The 19,322-nt window shown below is 53.5% G+C and overlaps 2 protein-coding genes across 22 annotated transcripts in view; both read left to right on the top strand.

The window, feature by feature from the left end:
- The window catches only part of LOC139706465 (annexin A5-like), a 78,157-nt gene extending 65,302 nt beyond the window's left edge, over window positions 1–12,855 (top strand). The window contains exons 10-11 of the mRNA XM_071614745.1: window positions 2,728–2,771; window positions 12,788–12,855. Of these exons, the coding sequence (XP_071470846.1) occupies window positions 2,728–2,732 (5 nt within the window). The 3' untranslated portion in view covers window positions 2,733–2,771; window positions 12,788–12,855. The remainder of the gene's footprint in view (window positions 1–2,727; window positions 2,772–12,787) is intronic.
- A 726-nt stretch (window positions 12,856–13,581) lies between these two features.
- Window positions 13,582–19,322, top strand: part of LOC114084442 (annexin A5-like) — a 45,051-nt gene continuing 39,310 nt past the window's right edge. For 19 of the 21 annotated variants that reach the window (XR_011708079.1, XR_011708077.1, XR_011708089.1 and 16 more), the window contains exons 1-3: window positions 13,775–13,904; window positions 15,138–15,251; window positions 16,896–16,986. Coding sequence is in view for 2 of the 21 variants with exons in the window: in XM_071614746.1 (XP_071470847.1) it covers window positions 15,201–15,251; window positions 16,896–16,986 (142 nt within the window). In the remaining 19 variants the exon portion in view is untranslated. Of the gene's footprint in view, window positions 13,905–15,137; window positions 15,252–16,895; window positions 16,987–19,322 lie in introns of all 21 variants that reach the window. The other 2 variants (XM_071614746.1, XM_071614748.1) reach the window with 2 other exon arrangements.

Raw genomic sequence — 19,322 nt, forward strand, 5'->3', positions numbered from 1 at the left:
CACCCGCGTGTGATCTTGTGCGAGGACTTTTCTTTGCCTGGGTCTCTGTTTCCTGGACTGAATAAATGGTGGCCTCTGAAACCACATCCAGGTTTGTTAATGGTGGTATCACAGCTGAGCCTGTGCTGAGTACCTGTCGCCTTATTTAAGTTATCTGAAGTCTCACACCAGTCCTATGAAGTGGGTCCTAGAGTTAGCATCCTGCTGAATTGCAGATGAGGAAACCAGGGCCTTGAGAGTATAGACGACTTGCTGAAGATCCCACAGCTAGACGATGGCAAAACCTAGACTGCGGCTCCAACCGAAGCCCTGTGCTCTTGGACTTCAGTTCAAGTTGAGAATGAGGTTGCATGGTGCTGGGTAAAGGTGAGTTTGTGTTTTAGGTGGGATCAAGAAGTTGCTGGTGTTGGACCTTTGGGCCTAGGAAAATGGCAGGGTCCAAGTTAAGCTTAATTCAAGCAGAAGGGACCACTGTGATGGATTTGTGAGGATACAGACAAATCCCGCCTGTGTGCCGCGGATCGCCACTCTTGGGAGTTGAGCTCTGGGCATCACAGGTTCCCTGGCTGGAGGGCAGAAAGCCATGATGGCTGTGATGCTGACACCTGCAGTTATGGATGTCTCCCACTGTGTCCATGCATGTCCATGTCCCAGGCTGGCTCTCCTACCCCTGCCCTCTGCCCAGGTGGTCTTCCTCCCTTGGCTGCTCCAGTATCCCAGTGTTAGTGCCACCACCTGGGCCTCTGCAGACACAACTGCATTTCAACAACGTGTTCTGAGAACTATTTGAATGTTGTCGGCGTTTTATCTTTGTTTTCTAAAACTGAGTGGAAGACAGAAATGACTATGACTACTAGTGCTTCAAAACTGAAGTGCCATCAGCTCATAAAAGAGACAATCAGTTGTGCCCAAGATGCTCGGTCATAGTTTGCCACACTTGACCCGGTCAATGCTGCATAAAATTATGATAGAAAAAGAAAGAAAAGAAACCACAACAACATTGAAAATGGGTGTGAAATGCTCTAGCACTTTACATCTTGGACACGAGCATCATGACAGGTCACGTACAGGTCTGAGGAATGCCGGGTGGCAGAAAGAGGCTATAAGTGATCTGTCCTTTGCTCCCATGACGTGGCGGGCAGACCTCTTGCCTGCTCCCATTCAAGTTCTCCCTCCTCGCTCATCCTTGACTTTTCCATTTTCCTTGTGTGGGAAATGGGGGGCTCTGCGGTGTCACCCCATTCTTGTTTGGTTCTCCTGGATGTTGGTGGGAGATAGAACATTGCAGAGCTACTGAAGGTGGCCTTCTGAGTAGCCAGACCTGGGCCTGTTGCTGTGGGACTTTTTAGTAAATGAAAGTGTCTGTGTCTGTCGCGTGGGCACGTTTCCACGTGGGCTCGTGTCCACATACCCACGCCTGGCGGGAGTCACCTTCAGGAGCAGGGTGGCATTCACAGGGCCAGGCCGGTGCCCAAGGAGAGATGAGAGGGAGGGGGTGGGGACTGTGGAGAAACAGGACTGTCAGCTCCAGCTGGTTGTCACTCTGGGCCTAGGTGTCACTGGGTTTTCTGGTTTTTAAGAGAAGTTGGAAATCCAGCCTTTGTTGAGGGGGGAGAGGGTAAAATTCTTTATTTTTGTAGACTGCGGGTTCTCATCAAAGACCACCACCCAGTTCTGCAGCTTCTGGGCTCGCATCAAAAAGGTGGCTGCTGTTTTTACTTTTGGAAGTCTGAAAATTAGAAAAGCTTGGGAACAAAATGACGATAACCAGGGAGCAGCGGGAGTGGACCTGGGGGCGAGGGGGCTATGGAAGGTCGCCAGTCATTGTCCCGCGCAGGGTTGCCCGTGCCAGTGTTTCACAGCCGAATATCGGTGCCGAGTCCTGGGGGTTCTGCGGCACCTGCCCGGATGTTTCCAAGTACAGGACCTGAGCCCACTTGGAAAAATTCTGTAAACACGCACTAGAGTCTCAGAGCTGCATCATCCCAACTCTGGTTCCTCTTGGCCTGTGTTTCGAGGCAGCTGAGGAGTGCTCGGGTCAGCTGGTGGGGGTGGCGGACCTTGGCATTGCTCCGTCTACATCTGGGTTCTCTTGAGCATTGACCTAGGAGTCAGGACCCCAGATATTTGTCTTTTGGTCCTCATGAGACTTCAGGCAGCTCCCTCTGCCCAGGGCCTTCGTCTCTCCTTCTGAACCATAATTTTATGATTCCTGAAAATTTCATTTGGTCAGCCTTATCTCCCCACCCACCCCCTACTCCCAAATAAAAGAGATTAAGAACTGGGACTCTCTGGCCTTCCCCCTGCTCATGGGTTTGGGGGACAGAATATTTTAACATAATAGGATTTTCCCCCTCTGGTTGGTAGGAATGAATCTGCAGCTACTGTTTTATTGGAAATCCCAGCTGAAAATAAAGATGGTGCAATTCAATCTCAGATTTAACTGGTTACTTACTTTCCACCGAGTCCCCAGGGCTGTGCGGTTGCTTGGTTTGTGTTGGCAGTGGGTGCCAGGCTTACAGGGACCAGCGAATGGGATGGCGAGGGCTCCTGACTCCCCCTTACCACCAGGGGCAGGTTTTCCCAGCCCGAGGAATGGGGCCGGGGCTTGTGGCCCGCTCGCCCCTCTGTCTGAAGACGGTCTCCAGCGGGAGTTTGGCGGGTGGCAGTGGGTGGACCCGGTGTCTTCTGCCTGGCTGATGGAGGTGTTCTGGATTTCTTTTGCAGGCTGACGGAGCCAGTGCAGCCGGAAGGAAAAGCACTGCCAGCAGGTACGACCCCTGCGCCCCAGCCCCTTCTCCTGTCCCCGGTCTTGACGACCAACAGCCACCACTCTTTGGTCCTCCCTGAAAGGTGGGATGGTCAGACCAGCCCTCTTTGCTGAGAAGTAGCCACAGCTTCCCAGAGGGTGTGAGGGCGTAGACGGCCTTTTCCATGTGCCTACTGTGGGCCTCCAGGGCTCAAATTCAGGGATGATGCGTTTCTGACTGGCCATTGGCCCCTCCCACGGGGGAGACTTGGGGATGAAGCCCAAGGTGGGGAGCTTGGCTGCTGCAGTGTGGACTCCGGGGTGAGCCACCTCCTCCCCCCGCATCTGCGTGTGGATCTTGTGCCCTGCGCTGGGGTCATGCACTTGGGTCCTGTGCTCCTCTCCCTCACTAGGTACCCCAGGTGAGGGCAGTGGGGCACTCCGAGGAGCCAGACCAGGGGTCCAGCTTCACCTTTGATGCTGGGAGAAGATGGGGGAGGGGTGGCCCTCAAGGAAAGCTGAGCTGTTGTCACCAGAAAGGAGAAGGAGATCCCGAGGGCCTAAGCTGGGGACAGCTACACAGGGGGCCCAGGTAAGTGCCTGGTCAGTGTTGGCACTAGTGCTGCTCCTGTCGCAGTGCGGAGAGCAGAACTGGAGTGACCAGGTGGCCTTTACTTGGGGCATGGGAGGCAGGAAGAAGGTAGTGGATGGGCAGGGAAGGTGGCTCTGTGGCACACACGTAGACTCTGGAATGGGCACTGGCATCCCCTGCTGGACTTCAGGGCAGATTGTGAATGCCCAGCGGGAAAGCCCTCGCTGTGGCCCAGGGAACAGCAGTGCTCTAAAATGTTCCTGGAGTTGTGTTGTGTTGTGTTTTAGGTGGGGGTTGGGGAATTAAGAGTGTTCTGTCTGTGGCCAGATAAATTTGGAGGTCAGTGGGTTGAGCGCAGAATCGAGTGGAGAAAGCACCAGTTCAGTCAAGCACACAGCCACTCTCTCTGGGGACACCAGCTCCAGGCCCCCTCAGTCCTGACTGCAGGTCCCACAAGTGCCTCAGAGTCAAACAGGTTTCTCTGCAGGGGGCGTTTCAGAGCCTTTAAAGAGCTAATGTTTGGGAGTCCTCAAGCTTCATTAACTGAGGGACACTTTTCCTGGGCTCATGCCGTGGAGCAAGCGTCTCTTGGAACACACTTAGGGAATCCACAGATGTGTTTGGCTCTGTGCGCCAGGAAGGTCACTCTGGCAGCATTTTGCAGGACGGATTGAAGTCCAGGACTCCAGACACCAGGCCCTTGCCACCCACAGGATGCTGCTGGCCTGGCAGATGTCTTCTGTTTCGAGGCCACGTGGTCTCCGATGTGTCTCAGCTCTGCCAGTGAGTGTGGAAGCAGCCAGGGGTGACCCACCCACGTGCACTCGGAAGGATGTCATTTGTTGGTTCTGAGACTGGATCTTGTTAGGTCCGAGGCTGTCCTTGAACTTGCGATCCTCCTGCTTCCTGAGGAGCTGGGATGACGGGCCCATGCCACCGTGCCTGGTGGGAATGCTCATTCTGTCTTCCCACGTTGGTGCCCTTTACCTTCCAGCCTGCGATTCCGTCCTCCCTTCAATGATGCTTTCCCCAACCTCCTTTTCGGGACACATGCCACCCAGCCTGTGGCCTTTGTCACCTGCCCACACAGCTGAATTATTTGTGTGTGTGCGGTCTTTCCCTTCCCTCTGGGAGTGGCAGCTTCCCAGGGCAGGGGCCATGTCTGTCTTGGGCAGCGATGTGGGCCTGGACCCTGGTAGGCCTGCAGATGTCAGTGGCAACCTGGGTGCCCAGTGTCCTGTGTCCTGGACCCCTGGTGGAGGAGTCCCTAGAGTGGTGAGTGGTGGATGGAGGCACTTGCTGGACCTGAAGTCAGGACTAAAAGTCCTGACTGGTGTCCCCACCCTGTCGCTGTGCTTGTGGAACAGGGGAGGGGCTGCTCAGGGTCCTAAGGGGAGAAAGTGGCTGTGTGCTTGACGGAGCCGGTACTTCCTCCACTCGATGGTGGGCTCGGGCCAGGGTCTGGCCCACCACTGTCCTTCCTGCTGTGTTCGTTGGGCACTTGCTCTGTGTGCTGTGGGCTCCGATGGCCAGATGCTAATGTATTCACCCAGGAGACATGTTAAGAGTGTCTGGATGGTGGGCACAGTGGTGGGCCCACAGCAGTGAGCCACAAGACGAAGGTCCACCTTATCACAGTGGTGGGATGTCCTCACCTGACCCTCTGCTGCCTGAGTCTCTCATAGGGGCTCTGCCTGGTGGTGGCGGGCAGAGGACAGCAGGCAGGTTTTCCAGTGGTGCTCGTGGCCGCCTAGAGCTTTGGGGTGAGTGTTCCCAGCCTGAGGCTGCAGTCCACGGGACCAGTGCGGAGATTGATTAGAGATGCCTGCTGGTCGGGGCAGGGGAAGGGGGGCATAGGTGCCATCTCTTCTCTGAGGAGCCTAGGCTCTCTATAGCAGGTACATAGTGACTGAACCCATGTCATTGCCACGGGGCTGTAGTGCCCACCAGGAAGGCAGCACAAACCTGTGGGTTGGGTGTGACTTGAAGTGTGAAAGCACGATTGCCTTGAATAACGACTGTCATGTAGCCTGGCTCCACGTCCAGTTCTGAGCTAAGTGGTTTGCACGTATTCATTCATTTATTTATTGGGTGTTGTCTTCATAACAACCCTGCCAGGGAGGTGTTCGTAGCATTCCCACTTTATAGACAGGGAAGGCGAGGCGCAGGGGTCCGCGGAGCTAAGGCTGCTTCCCAGTCTGGCTCCTTGGGTGATGTGGCCTGCACTTCCCTGCTCCACCCTCCTGCTTGTCCATGTGAAGTCAGCAGTTGACAGAGTTCCAGGAGCCCCTTAGGGGCCGGGGACTGTCAAGAAGGCTGGGCTCTGGGGGTGCTCCCAGGTGAGTATATTTTGATTGTGGGATTAAAACCGGTAGTGTTCTCTGAAAGGCCATCTCTGCGTCCTGAGGAGTGGACGACACACTGAGGCATCAGGAGGCATCAGTGGCCCTGGCCTTGCTACTAGTGGCTTTGATGCCCCCGGGTGGCTTTAGACCGGGGGATGCTCTGTAGGGCTTCAGAGCTTGTTGAGTCTCCGTTTCTGCTGAGAACTGGAGGTGTGGAGGCTCCCCAAAGTCAGAGTGAGGCTAGAGGGCCACGGGCAGGAGTGACCTGGGAGGACCCGCGCCCGGTCGGGCCTGGCTCCGGCCCTGCCTTGTCGCTCTGTTATCACACCAGGTGCTGCTTTCATCCCGCGCCGCCTTTTGGCCTGGAACACGCAATTTTGTTATTTCTCCAGAGGGCCTCTGGCTGGACCCCAAGACCAACAGCACGGGCTGCGAGGGAATCAGTGTTAAATGGAGGGGACAAGGAGAGGTGTGTTCTGGATCTGAAGAGACAGCCGAGTGTGGCTGGGTTTACTTCCCTGTAACCCAGCCTGGGCGGATTTTACAAGACCAGGGACCCAGCACCCGGGGTCGGGGGTGACCTGGTGTGCAGGTCACAGCTCACGTGGCCAGGCGGCCGCCGAGCCTTGCTTACTCCAGGGCCTGGGCCTGGGGCCTCTGCGGGGAGGAGTTCTGAAGGAGCTGCTGTTGCAGGCTCCAGGGAGGAAGAGCGATGCCGGCTGCGAGCTGGAGGCCTTGGGCGGAAGGGCTCTGCAGGTTGTCCAGTCCCACCCTCTGATTTTAGAGATCAGGAACCAGGGCAGAGAGGGCACGTGATCCCTTGCTCCCTGGAACATTCTAGCTGCCTAAAGATGAGACAGGATCCTATAGATGGGAGGTTGGAGGGAGAAGACGGTGAAACCAAGTCTCACGCATTCACTTCACAGGTATTTACAGAGGGCCTACTAAGCGCTACGTTCTGCCTTGGGTGCCAGGGATGCAGCACTGAACAGAACAGAAAGCCCTGCCCCTGTGGAGTGGTGTCCTGGGGAGGGGGACAGATGATAGAAACACATAAACCATGTGCTCGTCACTGGTCACAGGTGCAGTGTGGGGGGACAGGGAGACCTGGAGAGGGTGCCATCTCTTTAATCTGGGAGGTCGGGAAAGGCATCTCTGGGAGATGTGAGGGACTGAGCCGGGAAGTCTGGGGAAGTGCCTTCTGGGCAGGGAGAACACCGGTGCAGGGGACATTCTTTGCCCCCGAGCAACCGTGAGCACTGCAAGGCCACTGGACACCGTGCGCGGGCCTGTGCCATTACTGTGCATGAGATGGGGAGCCGCAGGACGTTTTGAGCAGAGAGGTGCCTTGATGTGACTTGGTTTGCAAAGGACCATCTCGGCTGCCGGGAGGTGAATCAACAGCAGAGGGCAAGGTGTTCCCAGAGCTGCTGCCTCGGTTCAGGACAGACGGCAACCGTGACGGGAGCCAGCAGTGAGTGTCTGGAAGGCTGTCTCCAGGCCTGAGGGCTCCGGATTGAAGCCCACGTCCAGAAATGCACAGCCTCCTGTTCCGTCCTAGGATGGCCCAGACTGGGGTGGCCTTCCCTCCAGAGCCCCCACTCCCTGCCCTCTCTGACTGATCTGCTGGGCATCTTCCTCACTTCTCCACCTGCTGGGGCCCAAGCAGCTTGGCCCAGAGAGGAAGAGCTCAGACAGCCTGGGTGCAGATCCTGGTGCTGCCCGTGGCCTGGTTGTGTGACCTCGAGTTGGTCACATAGCCTCCCTGCCTGTCAGTTTCCTCATCTGTAAAACAGGGACTGTGTCACTAGGACCACCTTCCCAGTGCTGTCAGTGAGGATTAAGTCTACTTACAGTGCGTGTACCTGCACACAGTGCCTGGACCATAGTAGGTGTTCAATCAACACTCACTTTGATCACCACCATGCGGGCTGGATTCCTGGGAGAGGGCAGCCATGGGTGACAATTGCTTTCTCAGGGAGCCTGGACACAGGGAAGAGAGTGGGGATGGAGCATACTGATTGCATTGCTGCGGCAGCGAGGAAAGGTGGTAGGACGTTGGCTGTTACACTGCCTGAGGTCGGGGCCTCTGGGAATATGGAGCAGAGAGTAATGATGTGTTGGCATGACATCTGCTGTGGGAGGGCCAGGATCAGGTCTTGTAGTTTACACAGATCACATTGCCCCCCTCAGCCTCCCTTCTGAGGTTGTAACTGGTGTCGTTCTTTTTTTTTTAAATCAGGGATTGCCCCCATTGCCCCCAGGGAGCTTACCACTGAGCCACACCCCCAACCCATCTTTACTTTTTGAGTTAGGGACTCGCTAAGTTGCTGAGGTTGGCTTTGAACTTAGAATCTCCTGCCTCAGCCACCTGAGTTACTGGGATGACAGGTGTGCACCACTGTGGCTATGCCTGACAGTTGGAATTGTTCTTTTTCAGAGTGAACTGAGGATAGACTCCTCTGAGGTCACTCTAATAGTAAAATGTCTTTGGAACTAGCTGAGTCTCACCCTTTAAGCCAAGGTCTGTACCAGTGGACCATTTAATCGTAACCACGTGTGTGTGGCTGCGTAATTATTCTTTAAATAATCTTCTTATTTGGCATTTGGTTTCCAACAATAAAATAAAAATCATCCTGAACAAATTAATTTCATTTGCACAAAATTTCACAGTCACACTCGGCCTAGTGCTAGTCAGTGGACAGTGTGGTACTCCCAGAACAAATTATTTGGAAACCGGGACCATTTCAGGCAGAGGACAGCCGTAGGTCCTGGAGCATGGAGCTCAGATTCTATCTCCAACAATAGAGTCTCCCCCTGCTCAACTCTGAGCAAAGTTGGTCGACAAAACTCAAAACTGCAGGTTGATTCTAGGGGATTGTACCCTTATCCAGAGGGGCCAGAGACTTCCTTGGTGGGCAGAGTTCACCCTCTGCTTAACCAATCACCACTAACCCTAGTGGAGTTGGTGTGCTCGCTGTTCTCTGGAGCGCTGGCGTGACTGCACTGTCAGCTATGGGGCTTTTTAAGTGCTGTTTGCAGGATGCCCAGCTGTGAGCTCCTGGGAGGCAGCAGCTTCCCTCACTCCAGCAGGCTCAGGGCCCCACCCTTGTTCCAGGGTGACGTTGAGGACACACAGTTTTCGTTCCCATTTCGCAGGTTTTGCCAAGGGAAGGCATTGTCACTGTCAGAGGGTTAAAGACACGCACAATGAAGATTTAAATCTTACTGATCTTCATTTGTTATCAACAAGCCCTTGTATACTAGTGTGTGAATAGCTTACTTTACAGTGATGCATTTTCCCCCGACCCTAAGCTTTGAAAGAGGTCAAAAGCAGCTGGTCAGAGTGGCCGAGGCAGGAGCAGGCTTGCAGGAGCATGAGGGGCGAGGAAGTGGGGAGGAGGTCAGCTGGGTGTGCTGGGGACTGGCCTGCCTGCCCGTGGCCTCAGCTTCTCAGAGAGCAGGGCAGGGATGGGTGGGGCTGTGCTCTGGGCCTGCTGGTCTGCCTCCCGCAGGCCTCTGGGAACGTGTTGCCCACCTGTGGGGCCCACCATCACAGGAGGCGTTGGGGCCTCTGCGGTGTCTGCAGGTGGGACGCGAGCTGCTCTGGCCGGCAGGGGAGGCAGTCCTGTCTCCCACCACCTCAGCAGCCGCCTTGACCCCTGGAAGCCTGCGGCAGCCCCAGCGCTTGGTCCAGGATCTCTGGCTCCTCGTTGCAGCATGGGGGGTGCCGGTGGGTGGTCAGCAGCCACTGCCCAGGACTGGGAGACAGGCTTAAGGAGGGCCTCCAGCTCTTCTGTACGTTCAGGGGAGCTTTATTCAGAAAGTTCCAGACAGTGAGCACTTGAAATCGTTGTTTACGTGTGACTTCCCTGGGTCAGGAAAACAGTCCTTCCCTGCTCTTGGGTTGATTTTCTTCATTTTATTTTGGCATGCCTAGGCCTTGAGGATAAAAGGACGTTTTATTTTAGAGGGGGAGAAAGGATGGGTTTGAAGCTGAGATGAACCATGGATTGGGTTCTGGCCTCTGTAGTCCAGGAGCTTGTGGTCATCCTGGTGAGGCCGTGGTGGGATGAAGGGTGGAGGGTGAGCTGAGGCTGCAGCAGGGACAGAGCTCCTTGGAGATGGAGCTGCCCCGCTGCAGGGTGGGGCTCCAGCAGAGTCCTCCAGAGCCACGTTTACAGACGGTCTTGGGCCCCAGTGGTGGGCTGCAGACAGGATGTCCACACAAGGTCTGCCCAGTGACTCAGTCTGTGACTCACGTCTGGCTCCTTCCCACTGTGCGTGGCCTCGCTGGCTGGGGCAGTGACTCTGTGGTGTGGAAGGCACAAGTGTTTCACGATTTCTAGAAAGCTCTTAGAAAACGTGGCCGGTAGTTAGTTATTTCTTCATAGAAATGGCTGAGATTCTTGAGGACCTTCTTCTCTTTTCCTTTTTACCTCATTTCCTTCAGTCCCGAGGGTCAGATATATTTTATTTTTTCTTTGAGGCAAGTAACCTCTCCCTGTTCTAAACCCCCCTCTCTCAGATGGCAGTTTCTGTGTAATCTACAAACCACAAACCACGTCAAGTTTTCTTTTTTTTAAGTGTGATTTTAAAAGCTTCTTTCCTTTGTTTTTTTTTTTTTTTACAAACTATTGTTGCGAAATGAGGCTCCACTGAGATAGAGTGTCAGTTCACTCCCCAGTGTCCTGCAGCCAGGGCTCTGTGCCGCCCAGACTCCTGCGGAACCCAGTGGGCCCTTCCACCTTGCCCGTCCCTGGACACCCCCGTGGAGTTGGAGCCTGCCGCTTCCTTCCTCGGGGAACGCGGTTCCCTGGTGACTGCGCATCACCCTGGGCAGCTTCTCCTCCAGGCGGTGCAGCATTGTTGCTAGGAACCAGGAGCCACTGTCCCATGACTTGAGTCAAGTCCTGGCTCTGCCTCTTGCTCACTGGTGCTCAGCTGCATGGCCAGAATCTGCCCTTGGAGTTCCCCTGCCTCAGGCCCTGCGGGTCTCCTGTCCATTTCCTGGCCTCGGGCCCTGCAGGTCTCCTGTCCATTTCCTGGCCTCGGGCCCTGCGGGTCTCCTGTCCATTTCCTGGCCTCGGGCCCTGCAGGTCTCCTGTCCATGTCCCCTACCTTGGGCCCTGCGGGTCTCCTGTCCATTTCCCTGCTGCTGCATGTGGTTGGGTCTTTCTGCGTCTGTGTTCGGGTTAGCTGCCCTCCCGTCTCCATCTCGCCCAGGCCATTCAACTGTCCCTGCTGCGGGAGGAGGCCCAGCATCTGCAGGTGGCTTGCTGTGGCCACAGAGGAGCTTGTGTGTTGGGGCTTTTATGCCCCCTCCTCACCAGGCCCTTCCCTTGGTGGCCTCTCTGCACCTGACTGCTTGCTGCGGTGTGTTGAAGTCACCCTCCTCTGAGCTGCAGGCCATCTCCTTCTCCCCTCCCGAGCTTCTGTGCATCCCGAAACATAGTCGTGCCAGTCTCTGCTTTTCTGATTCTGGCTGCAAACCTACAGGCAACGTTCCAGACGTTTTTGGGGATTTTTTTCCAGTTTATTCTCTTTGGTCCTTCTGGTCACTGTTTATGTGCTCACATTACCTGCTCCAGCCTCGGTGCGGACACACTCTGCCGCACTTCTCACGTCCACATCTGCCATTTTGTGCCTGGCTTGTGGCATCGGGACTTTCCTAGTGATCAGTGTAGTACTTAGCATGTGGAAAGTGTTAAAAACGGCTGTCGTTTTTAGTCTCAACGCCCTGCCTCCTGAGTGCCACATCCAGGAGTAGCTTCCTTTGAAAGCATGGGATGTTCAGTCCTTGACATAGGTGGTCAGAAGTCCGCCTAGATTGCCTTAGCGGGGTCCTCGCACAAAGGAAGGCAGAGGAGGCTGGGGACCGGCCTGACGGAGAAGGGGGTCTAGAGGAACTGTCCATGCCGTGGCCGAGGGTCGCCTTGGTCACTTCCTTGGACTCTTGAGTGCCACCTTTCCAGGAAATGTGTTTAGGGTCCCTGGATGGCCTTTGGGGCTGGGTGCTGTGAAAGTTCTTCCCCATGGAATGACACTCTCTGTTGTTATCTTTTTTAATTTTTAAAATTTTGTTCTAATGAGTTATACATGTCAGCAGAATGCATTTTGATTCACTGTACACAAATGGAGCACACCTCTTCGTTTCTCTGGTTGTGCATGTCCGTTGTCATCTTTTTTTAAAATTTTTTTTATATATTTATTTTTTAGTTTTAGGTGGACACAACATCTTTATTTTATTTTTATGTGGTGTTGAGGATCAGACTTTTGAGTTTAATTGGTATCACAGTGTTGTTGGCAGAAGGGAACTTTTCTTCCTGTGGGTAATTGAATTTTGGTGCATTCATAATAAAAAACATTGTGAAGCAGACTAGGTGTTCTCCACCCTCCCTCCTTGTAGCTGTTTTTCCCTGTTATAGATGGTCCCGTAACAGAGTTTTAAGGAAATTACAAAACGTGTGTTGGTAAAAAGTAAATGCCGGGAAACTCCTTGATCATCACATCAGCTCTGTGGCTCAGTGTTAGTAAAGCCTCCGGATTTAAAGGACCTAATGATCTTGTGACCTTTTTTGGAAATATTATGATTATTAGAAACACGACAAATTAATGTGTATCTGGAGGTCTGAAAAAGAACGTCTTCTAATAAGTGCTTCTGGCACGTGGATCACCACATGTCTTTTCTTGCTGAGTTCTCTTAAAGTCCCTGTGAGGTGCTCAGGAGCAGGGCTCAGGGTGACAACATGGAGCGAGCCTTGCTTAGGACTGAGTCGGGGGCAGGCCTGTGTGCCCCTGGTGATTGGGGGGAAGCAGCCCTGGGAAGGTGCCCTTAAAGCCAGGAGGGTGGGTGGGTGTTGTGCATGGGTGGAGCCCAGGGAGGAAGGAGCCAGCCTCACATGAGGCTCCTGGGGCCAGGGGAGCTCAGGCAGCGAAGTGGTCCTGCCACGTGCCTCAGTGGCCCGTTTCCCGCTTCAGATGGGGCGGGTCTTCCCAGGTGGTGAACCTGTGGAGAGGCTGAGCTTGGTGGGCAGCAGCGGCCGCTCTTGCCCTGCTGGTCAGCAGGACGTGGATGACAGCACTGTGCTTCTGTCTCAGGCTCTCAGAGGCACCGTGACCGACTTCCCTGGATTCGATGACCGGGCTGATGCAGAAACTCTTCGGAAGGCCATGAAAGGCCTGGTTAAATCCCACCTCCTTTTTATTCTGGAAAATGAAAAGATTTGAAATGTGTAGAAGAAAAGCTGAATCAACAGAATCGTGCTATGGGTCCCCAACTCCAGGACCGAGCAGCCGAGAATCCACCCCCCTGCAGAGGGCAAGGCCTGGGCTGTGCGCCTGCCCCTTCACACCCCACTTCTGTGCGGGGCCTTCCCCGGGGACCTTCCCTTGCTGCAGGCTCTCTTCTGGCCATTATCAGGAGCAGCGAGTGTAGGATATGGAACGTTTTACATATCGTCAGTGTTTCTATCTCAGGGGCTGCCTGCGTGGCTGATCCCTGGAGCTGGGGCCCCTTCTCAAGAGGGTCCAGTGCTTCCATGTCCTCCCAGCCCCTTTCAGACCGTCCCCTGTTAGGCTTGGTGTGTTCTCTCCAGCCCGGGGGGCGGGGGGTCTGCTGCTTTTGGAAGCCTCGTGTTTTCCCGTCGCCGCGCTTTTGCAGTGTCCTAGAGCCTGCCCTGCTCCTGGCCCTGCCCTCTGGGGTTCCCTTGCTGCTCCGGACACAGCCTCGGGGTGCAGCCGTTCTGCCTCACAGCTGCCGGGTGTCCACTCTAGGTTGCGTGTGACTTGAAGCCAGCTCTCTCTGTCCGCTGTACACCCACACATTGTACCCTGTGAATGGCTGTTATTACAGTGACTATGTGTTGTCTAAAAATCTCCAGACAACTTTTTAAAAAGTCACGAGTATTTTTCTGTCTACTTCAAAATACACTGGGAGTGGGGAGTAATGAGTAGGATACGCAGCATTTTACATATCCTCAATATTTTGCTTAATAAATTATTCAGAAAAATGTACAAGACATTTTACACACTCACAGGCAGAGGGAGGAGAGGGAAGTGGCTGGGGAGCTGGTCCCAGGGAGGTTGAGGGAGCCCAGCCTGGCGTTAACCTTGAATCGCAGGCACCGACGAGGAGAGCATCCTGACTCTGCTGACATCTCGGAGCAACGCGCAGCGCCAGGAGATCGCCGAGGCCTTCAAAACTCTGTTTGGCAGGGTAAGGCCCCCTTCCTCCTAAGGTGGAGCCGGCGCAGTTCTGGGTTTGGAGGAGTCTGTGTGCAGCACCTTCCCTCGGTGTCTGTGGAGGCCGACCTGCAGGCCTCCGCTCCTTCATTCACAAGGACACAGAGCTAGCTTGCACTGCATCCTCCCGGGGACCTGAGCCAGGTCTGGGTCGCGCAGGAGCCGGGACACAGCAGTGTGGTGCCCGTCGACCCACTGCAGGTTCTGGAAGCAGAGGTTGGCTGAGCCTGCAGGGTCAAGGGCACAGTGTGCCAGTCTGCAAGGCAGTGGTGTGACGGTCTCCTGTGAAGGCCATCTGTCACTGACTGCTGTGTTCCTGCTCCCACCTGCCTGCCTCCCGCAGCCCATGCTCCAGTGCTGGGGCTGTTAGTGCCACGGTGCGGCCTCTGCCTTCCGTCAGCGCATCCTGCTGGGCCACCCTACCACCCTTGTCTGGTGTGGGCCTCTAGTGCAGTGTGGGCCGCTTTCCTGGTGATCTTAGTAAGTGGACTTTTAACTAGTAGAGCCAAGCGCTCTTATTTGATTGACATTGTAAAGCAAAGGTTTTTAGATTTGGTGCAGAACGCACGATGCATACTTCAGTCTGTTATTCTGGAAATCCACATTTGTCGTTTCACTGTGAGACAAAAGAGAAAGTATCCTGCCCCTTCCCCCTTTTTCTGGTGCCAGGCAGGGACGCACACCGTGTCTGGGGTGGACAGGTGGTCTGCCCTGCGCTGCCTCCCCACCTCGAGAAGTGTTCTGGGCACCGTGTCCAGGTCCCTGCTGCTGATGCTGCCGGGGGCCATGCCCCCGCACTCGCCCTGCAGCAGGTCTCTCAGTCCTCAGGAGCATCCGTTCGCTGTAGCCTGCTGTGTATCAGACTATCATCAGATACCGCGAGGAAAAGGGTGACAGGCTACATTCTGTCCTTTTAAAAAACACATTGATGATTTTTTGGGGGAATTTTTATAAAGATGTCTGTGTTTCTCAATACCATTTTTAAAATGAAATGCTTGAAATGAAGAAACTCATCTCCTAGAAGCAGACTGGTGCATAGGTGGCCTCCCTCCGGGGTTGAGGCCTGCTGTTCAGCATGGGAGGCTGTGGGTTTGCTAGCTCACCGCCTTCTACCTGAAGGCAGCAGCCTACGGCATTCACTAGGCAGAGGCCCCAGGTCACCTTTAAGAAGAATCGCCTTAAAGCTCTGCCTGTCTGCTGTGCGTAGGATCTCCTGGATGACCTGAAATCAGAACTGACTGGAAAATTTGAGAAACTGATCGTGGCTCTGATGAAGCCTTCCCGGCTGTACGACGCCTACGAGCTGAAGCACGCTCTGAAGGTGAGAGGCTGCGGAACCGGCCCGTCCCACGCCTGTCTGTCTCTGACTGACTTCAGGGTGGGCTTCGTGTAAGAGGCAGCTGTGGGAGGTGCTGAGAAGACAAGTGGGGGCAGAATGACAAGGTGACCTTCGTCTGTTGGCATTCGTAAGCTCACCAGAACTGGCTTTTTCAAATTTAAATTTCTATATTTTACTTCTATGCCTGTCTTCTGATTTTGAGTTGTTTTAAAATGATGGTGGATGAAATATTTTAACTCTTTAAACAAAAAAATTGCTTGATTAGGGAATAACAAAGTAGCTGGTGAACTGGCTGTGACTCAGGTGTGCAGAAACTGTGTGTGCATCCCTTGGCTGGGCTCTGGCCTGGGGCATGGCCTGGCCGCCTGGGGACTCTGTGGGCAGGAAGGAGTTCAGTTACAATTGATCTTGAGTGGGAGATTGAGCTTTAGCCGCAAGAAGGTAACTCGGCCCAGGACTTGTAACTTTTAGCATGGGAGGTGGAGATTTATTCAGTCGGTAGCTGGTTTATTCTGATTCTCTTCATTTCTGTAGGGTTTTTTTTTGGTGTGAGCAGAGTCGTGGGTTATTGAGGAAGGGGTTTTCACACAGCACCCCAGATGGTCAGCTGCAGCTGAAATTTTTCCAGAGGATGAGCTGAGGCTTTTTGGACTTGATTTTTGATAAAGAAACAAAAATAAAAAGAACATAATTCTGCCTTTTAAAAACTTTAGTTCAGTCAATCGTTGCATATATCTCTAATTTAGTGGCATAAATATGATTTTTAAAAGCAGAAAAAGGAAAATCAGGTAATACTATTTTTTAAAAATACAGAGAGCAACTTCCAATTTGTTTCCACGGATGCAGTTCCTCAACTGTGTTTAGGTCACTGTCACTCAGCTTCCTGTGGCCGTGACAGGCAGCTGAGAGGGTGGTTGGGCCCCTGGTTGTAGAGGCTCCAGTGCTTGATCTGTGTTGAGGCAGCATTTCCTGGTGGGAGCTCGTGGGCAGTGAAGCCGCTCACCCCGAGCAGAGAGGGGTGGGCAGAGAGGGGCTGGCACGGCCCGACCCCCAGGGCGTGCTCCAGGACCTACGGCTCTGCCTCCTGGAGGATCCGGGTGCTTCTCTGGGAGCAGAGCTTTCAGCACAGGGCCTCTGGGGGACGTCCCTGCCCCTTGGCAGCAGTGCCCTGGGTGCGAGCTTGCTTTGGCTGCACGAGAAGCAGAACTCGGGGGCAGGAGCTTACTTTTGAGGTGCAGATGAAGTACCTGTTATCTTCCACGCGCAATCATGTGTTCTGTGTCAGTTCCATTAAAATGTTTTACCTTCAACTAGAATTAGCCGATCAGATTATAAGTTGCAAATTTACATTATCTTTTATACCTTTATACCTTTTATACCAGTATACCTTGCTCTACACTAGACAAAAAGAATGAAAGATAAAATAAATAATAAGATTATCTTTGGAGAGAAAATTAACTTGAAATTTCATATCTCTGTAACTAGTGGAGCTTGTATAAAGAGAAGCCCACGTCGTGTTGGGGGATATTTGTGCACAATCTGCGTAACATCTATTCTGACAAAATAACTTCCTTTTTATTCTTACTGCTGACATGTTTTCTTTATTAAAAATAAATCTCCAAACAGGGAGCCGGGACAAAAGAGAAAGTCCTGACAGAAATCATTGCTTCAAGGACACCTGAAGAACTCAGAGCCATAAAGCAAGTGTATGAAGAAGGTGAGTGTTTGGATTGACGTCTTGCCCATCTCCACTGTCACCTCTCCATCCTGTCCCACAGATGCCACAGGCCGGCGGCTCACAGCTGTTGAGTGAGTGGAGGGGGACCTGCCACTCAGCTGCCTTTCTTCTTCAGTCAAAACCTTCACCTGTTTTAGTAGCTCATGAAAAGCTGCTTATGGCTTGCATAGGATTCTAATAGAGGAATTCTAGGGGTGTCTTTCTCTCCTGTTAACTTTGGGGTGTATGTGAATAGTTTTTCTTCCTTCAAATGCATTCAGTTCTGTGTTAGTGTAGGTGGAGTTATCTCAAAGACCTTTCGGGAACCTGGGAAAAGATACCTAACCCCCTTTCCAGATCAGGGTTAGTAAAAATGTCTGAGTAAACGTATTTTGTTTAGCTAATGGCAATGCTGGGACACAATACTCTGCATTTGAATTTTTTTGGAGCATCCTTCACTTTTTGGGAGAAAGTCTGTGTTCCTGTCTGGAGCATCTGTAAGGGGAATCTAGCAAAGGGAAGTCAAGGTAGAGTTGTGTTCCTTCAGGGCAGACCTCCTTCCTGACCAGGTGGTCAGCATGCACGGCACAGTTCCCAGGCTCTTGCCCTGAGCTAGGGAAGTGCAGCGCCCTCTGGGTCAGTTTGGGTCTTAGAGATGACTCTGTTCACCAGGTCAGTGGTGTGAAATGTGGGGCAGCAGAACAGTCTCCTTTCCAAAGTGCAGGGTCTCCTGCTTCTCCTAGAGTGAGAGGAGAAGGTGGTAAGGCCGAGGTGGTGAGCATCAGCCGGCCGCTCTACCTGATGTAGTACCCAGCTGTCCCTCTGGGGAGAGGATGGTGGTGACAGCATGCAGCCTGAGGCCTGGTGACGTGGTTTAGTGCCACTGTGATAGTTAAAGGATAGCCCCTTTCCAACTGAGATCACCTGAGAGGTTGTTGGCATTGGATGTTAGGGAGGCTTCATGGTACAAATGAGATGCTCAGAGTTTCAAGGCTGGGCGGCCTGACAGCTGCTGAGGAATGATTCAAGAAAGTAGGGTGTGTGTGCACAGGAACTTCCTTCAGCCTTCTACGGGGAAGGCCTGCCCCCTGTAGCGCACAGATGAACCTGCAGAAGGAGCCAGGCGCAGGAAGACAGCGTGGTGGAGCGCATGTGTGGAACACGCAGAGCTGGGTGGGGCTGGCGGGGCTGGGAGGGGAGGGCCGCGAGGGTGATGGGCAGCGATGGCCAAGGGCACTGCATTTCATTAGGATGAGAAGTTCTGCAGATCCGAGGTGCGGGGGGCGACTGTGCAATGGAGCCCTGTCAAGGACTTGACGTTGTCTAAGAGAGAAAGCTGTGTGGTGGCGATCGTCCCACCGTATACATACCAGAACGTCACACCTTAGATATTCAGACACTCTACAGTACAGTTTCTGTTTGTCCTGTCTCTCCGTAGAGCCGGGCACTGGGCTTGGAGTAGGTAACAGGCATTTTTGGAGCAGGGCCACTGTCCTCAGAGGTGTGGACACTGGAAAGAGGAGTGCAGTTGAGAGAGCATGCCATCGTGCAGGGGCCTGTGTCGCCAGCGAGTTGGGCCAGGTTGGGGGTTTGTGTGGCGTGTTGTGGATCCGGGCTTGGTTCAGAGCCATGTGTGGTTCTGAGTGGACTGCACAGCAGTCAGTGCCACAGCCGATGAGGAAGGGGGTTTGACTCCAGCTGCATGTCCCAAGGTGAGCTGGGGATTGGGACTTAACAAACCACACAGTTATGGGAAGTCCAGGGTGTCACTCAGAGCACGAGATCTCGGATAGGGCTGATGGTTGGTTACTTGTGGGTGCTGCAATAGAGGAAGGAGTCAGAGGTTCCCGCCAAGATTCTACTTGGATCACTGGTTGAAGTAAACATGATTTTTTGGGTCTTTTAAAATAGAAGTTTTAGTCTTTTAAAGTTGCCTGCTTTCAAGTAATGATTACATATTTTCACACCTTAGAGTGATGCCTCTTTCCTCCTTCTTTTGCTGTCTCAGTGCGTTGTAGTTCTGGCAGGTATTTGTGGACTTGGGAACGCCCGCGAGTGTCCGTGGCAGAGCTGCCTTCATTTGAGTCCTCGCTGCTTCCTCCCCTTTCCTTTTGGGAGCAGCTGTTTGAGAGTGAAAGGTGCTTGTGGACTCCGCAGACCTGCTTCTCCCTTTCCCTGACCTTGGAGGCAGGAGGGGGCATACCTCAGAATGCCATCGCTGTCTCTCACTTAACTTTATTAGCTGCAGAGAAAAACATATTTTATTGGGGGGAGGGTAGAATATGGCCATGCCCAGAGAAGGGCCACTCAGCGGGTGAAAGACATGGGAAACCCGT

The sequence above is a fragment of the Marmota flaviventris genome, chromosome 7 (assembly GCF_047511675.1).
Source record: "Marmota flaviventris isolate mMarFla1 chromosome 7, mMarFla1.hap1, whole genome shotgun sequence".
Lineage (NCBI taxonomy): Eukaryota > Metazoa > Chordata > Mammalia > Rodentia > Sciuridae > Marmota > Marmota flaviventris.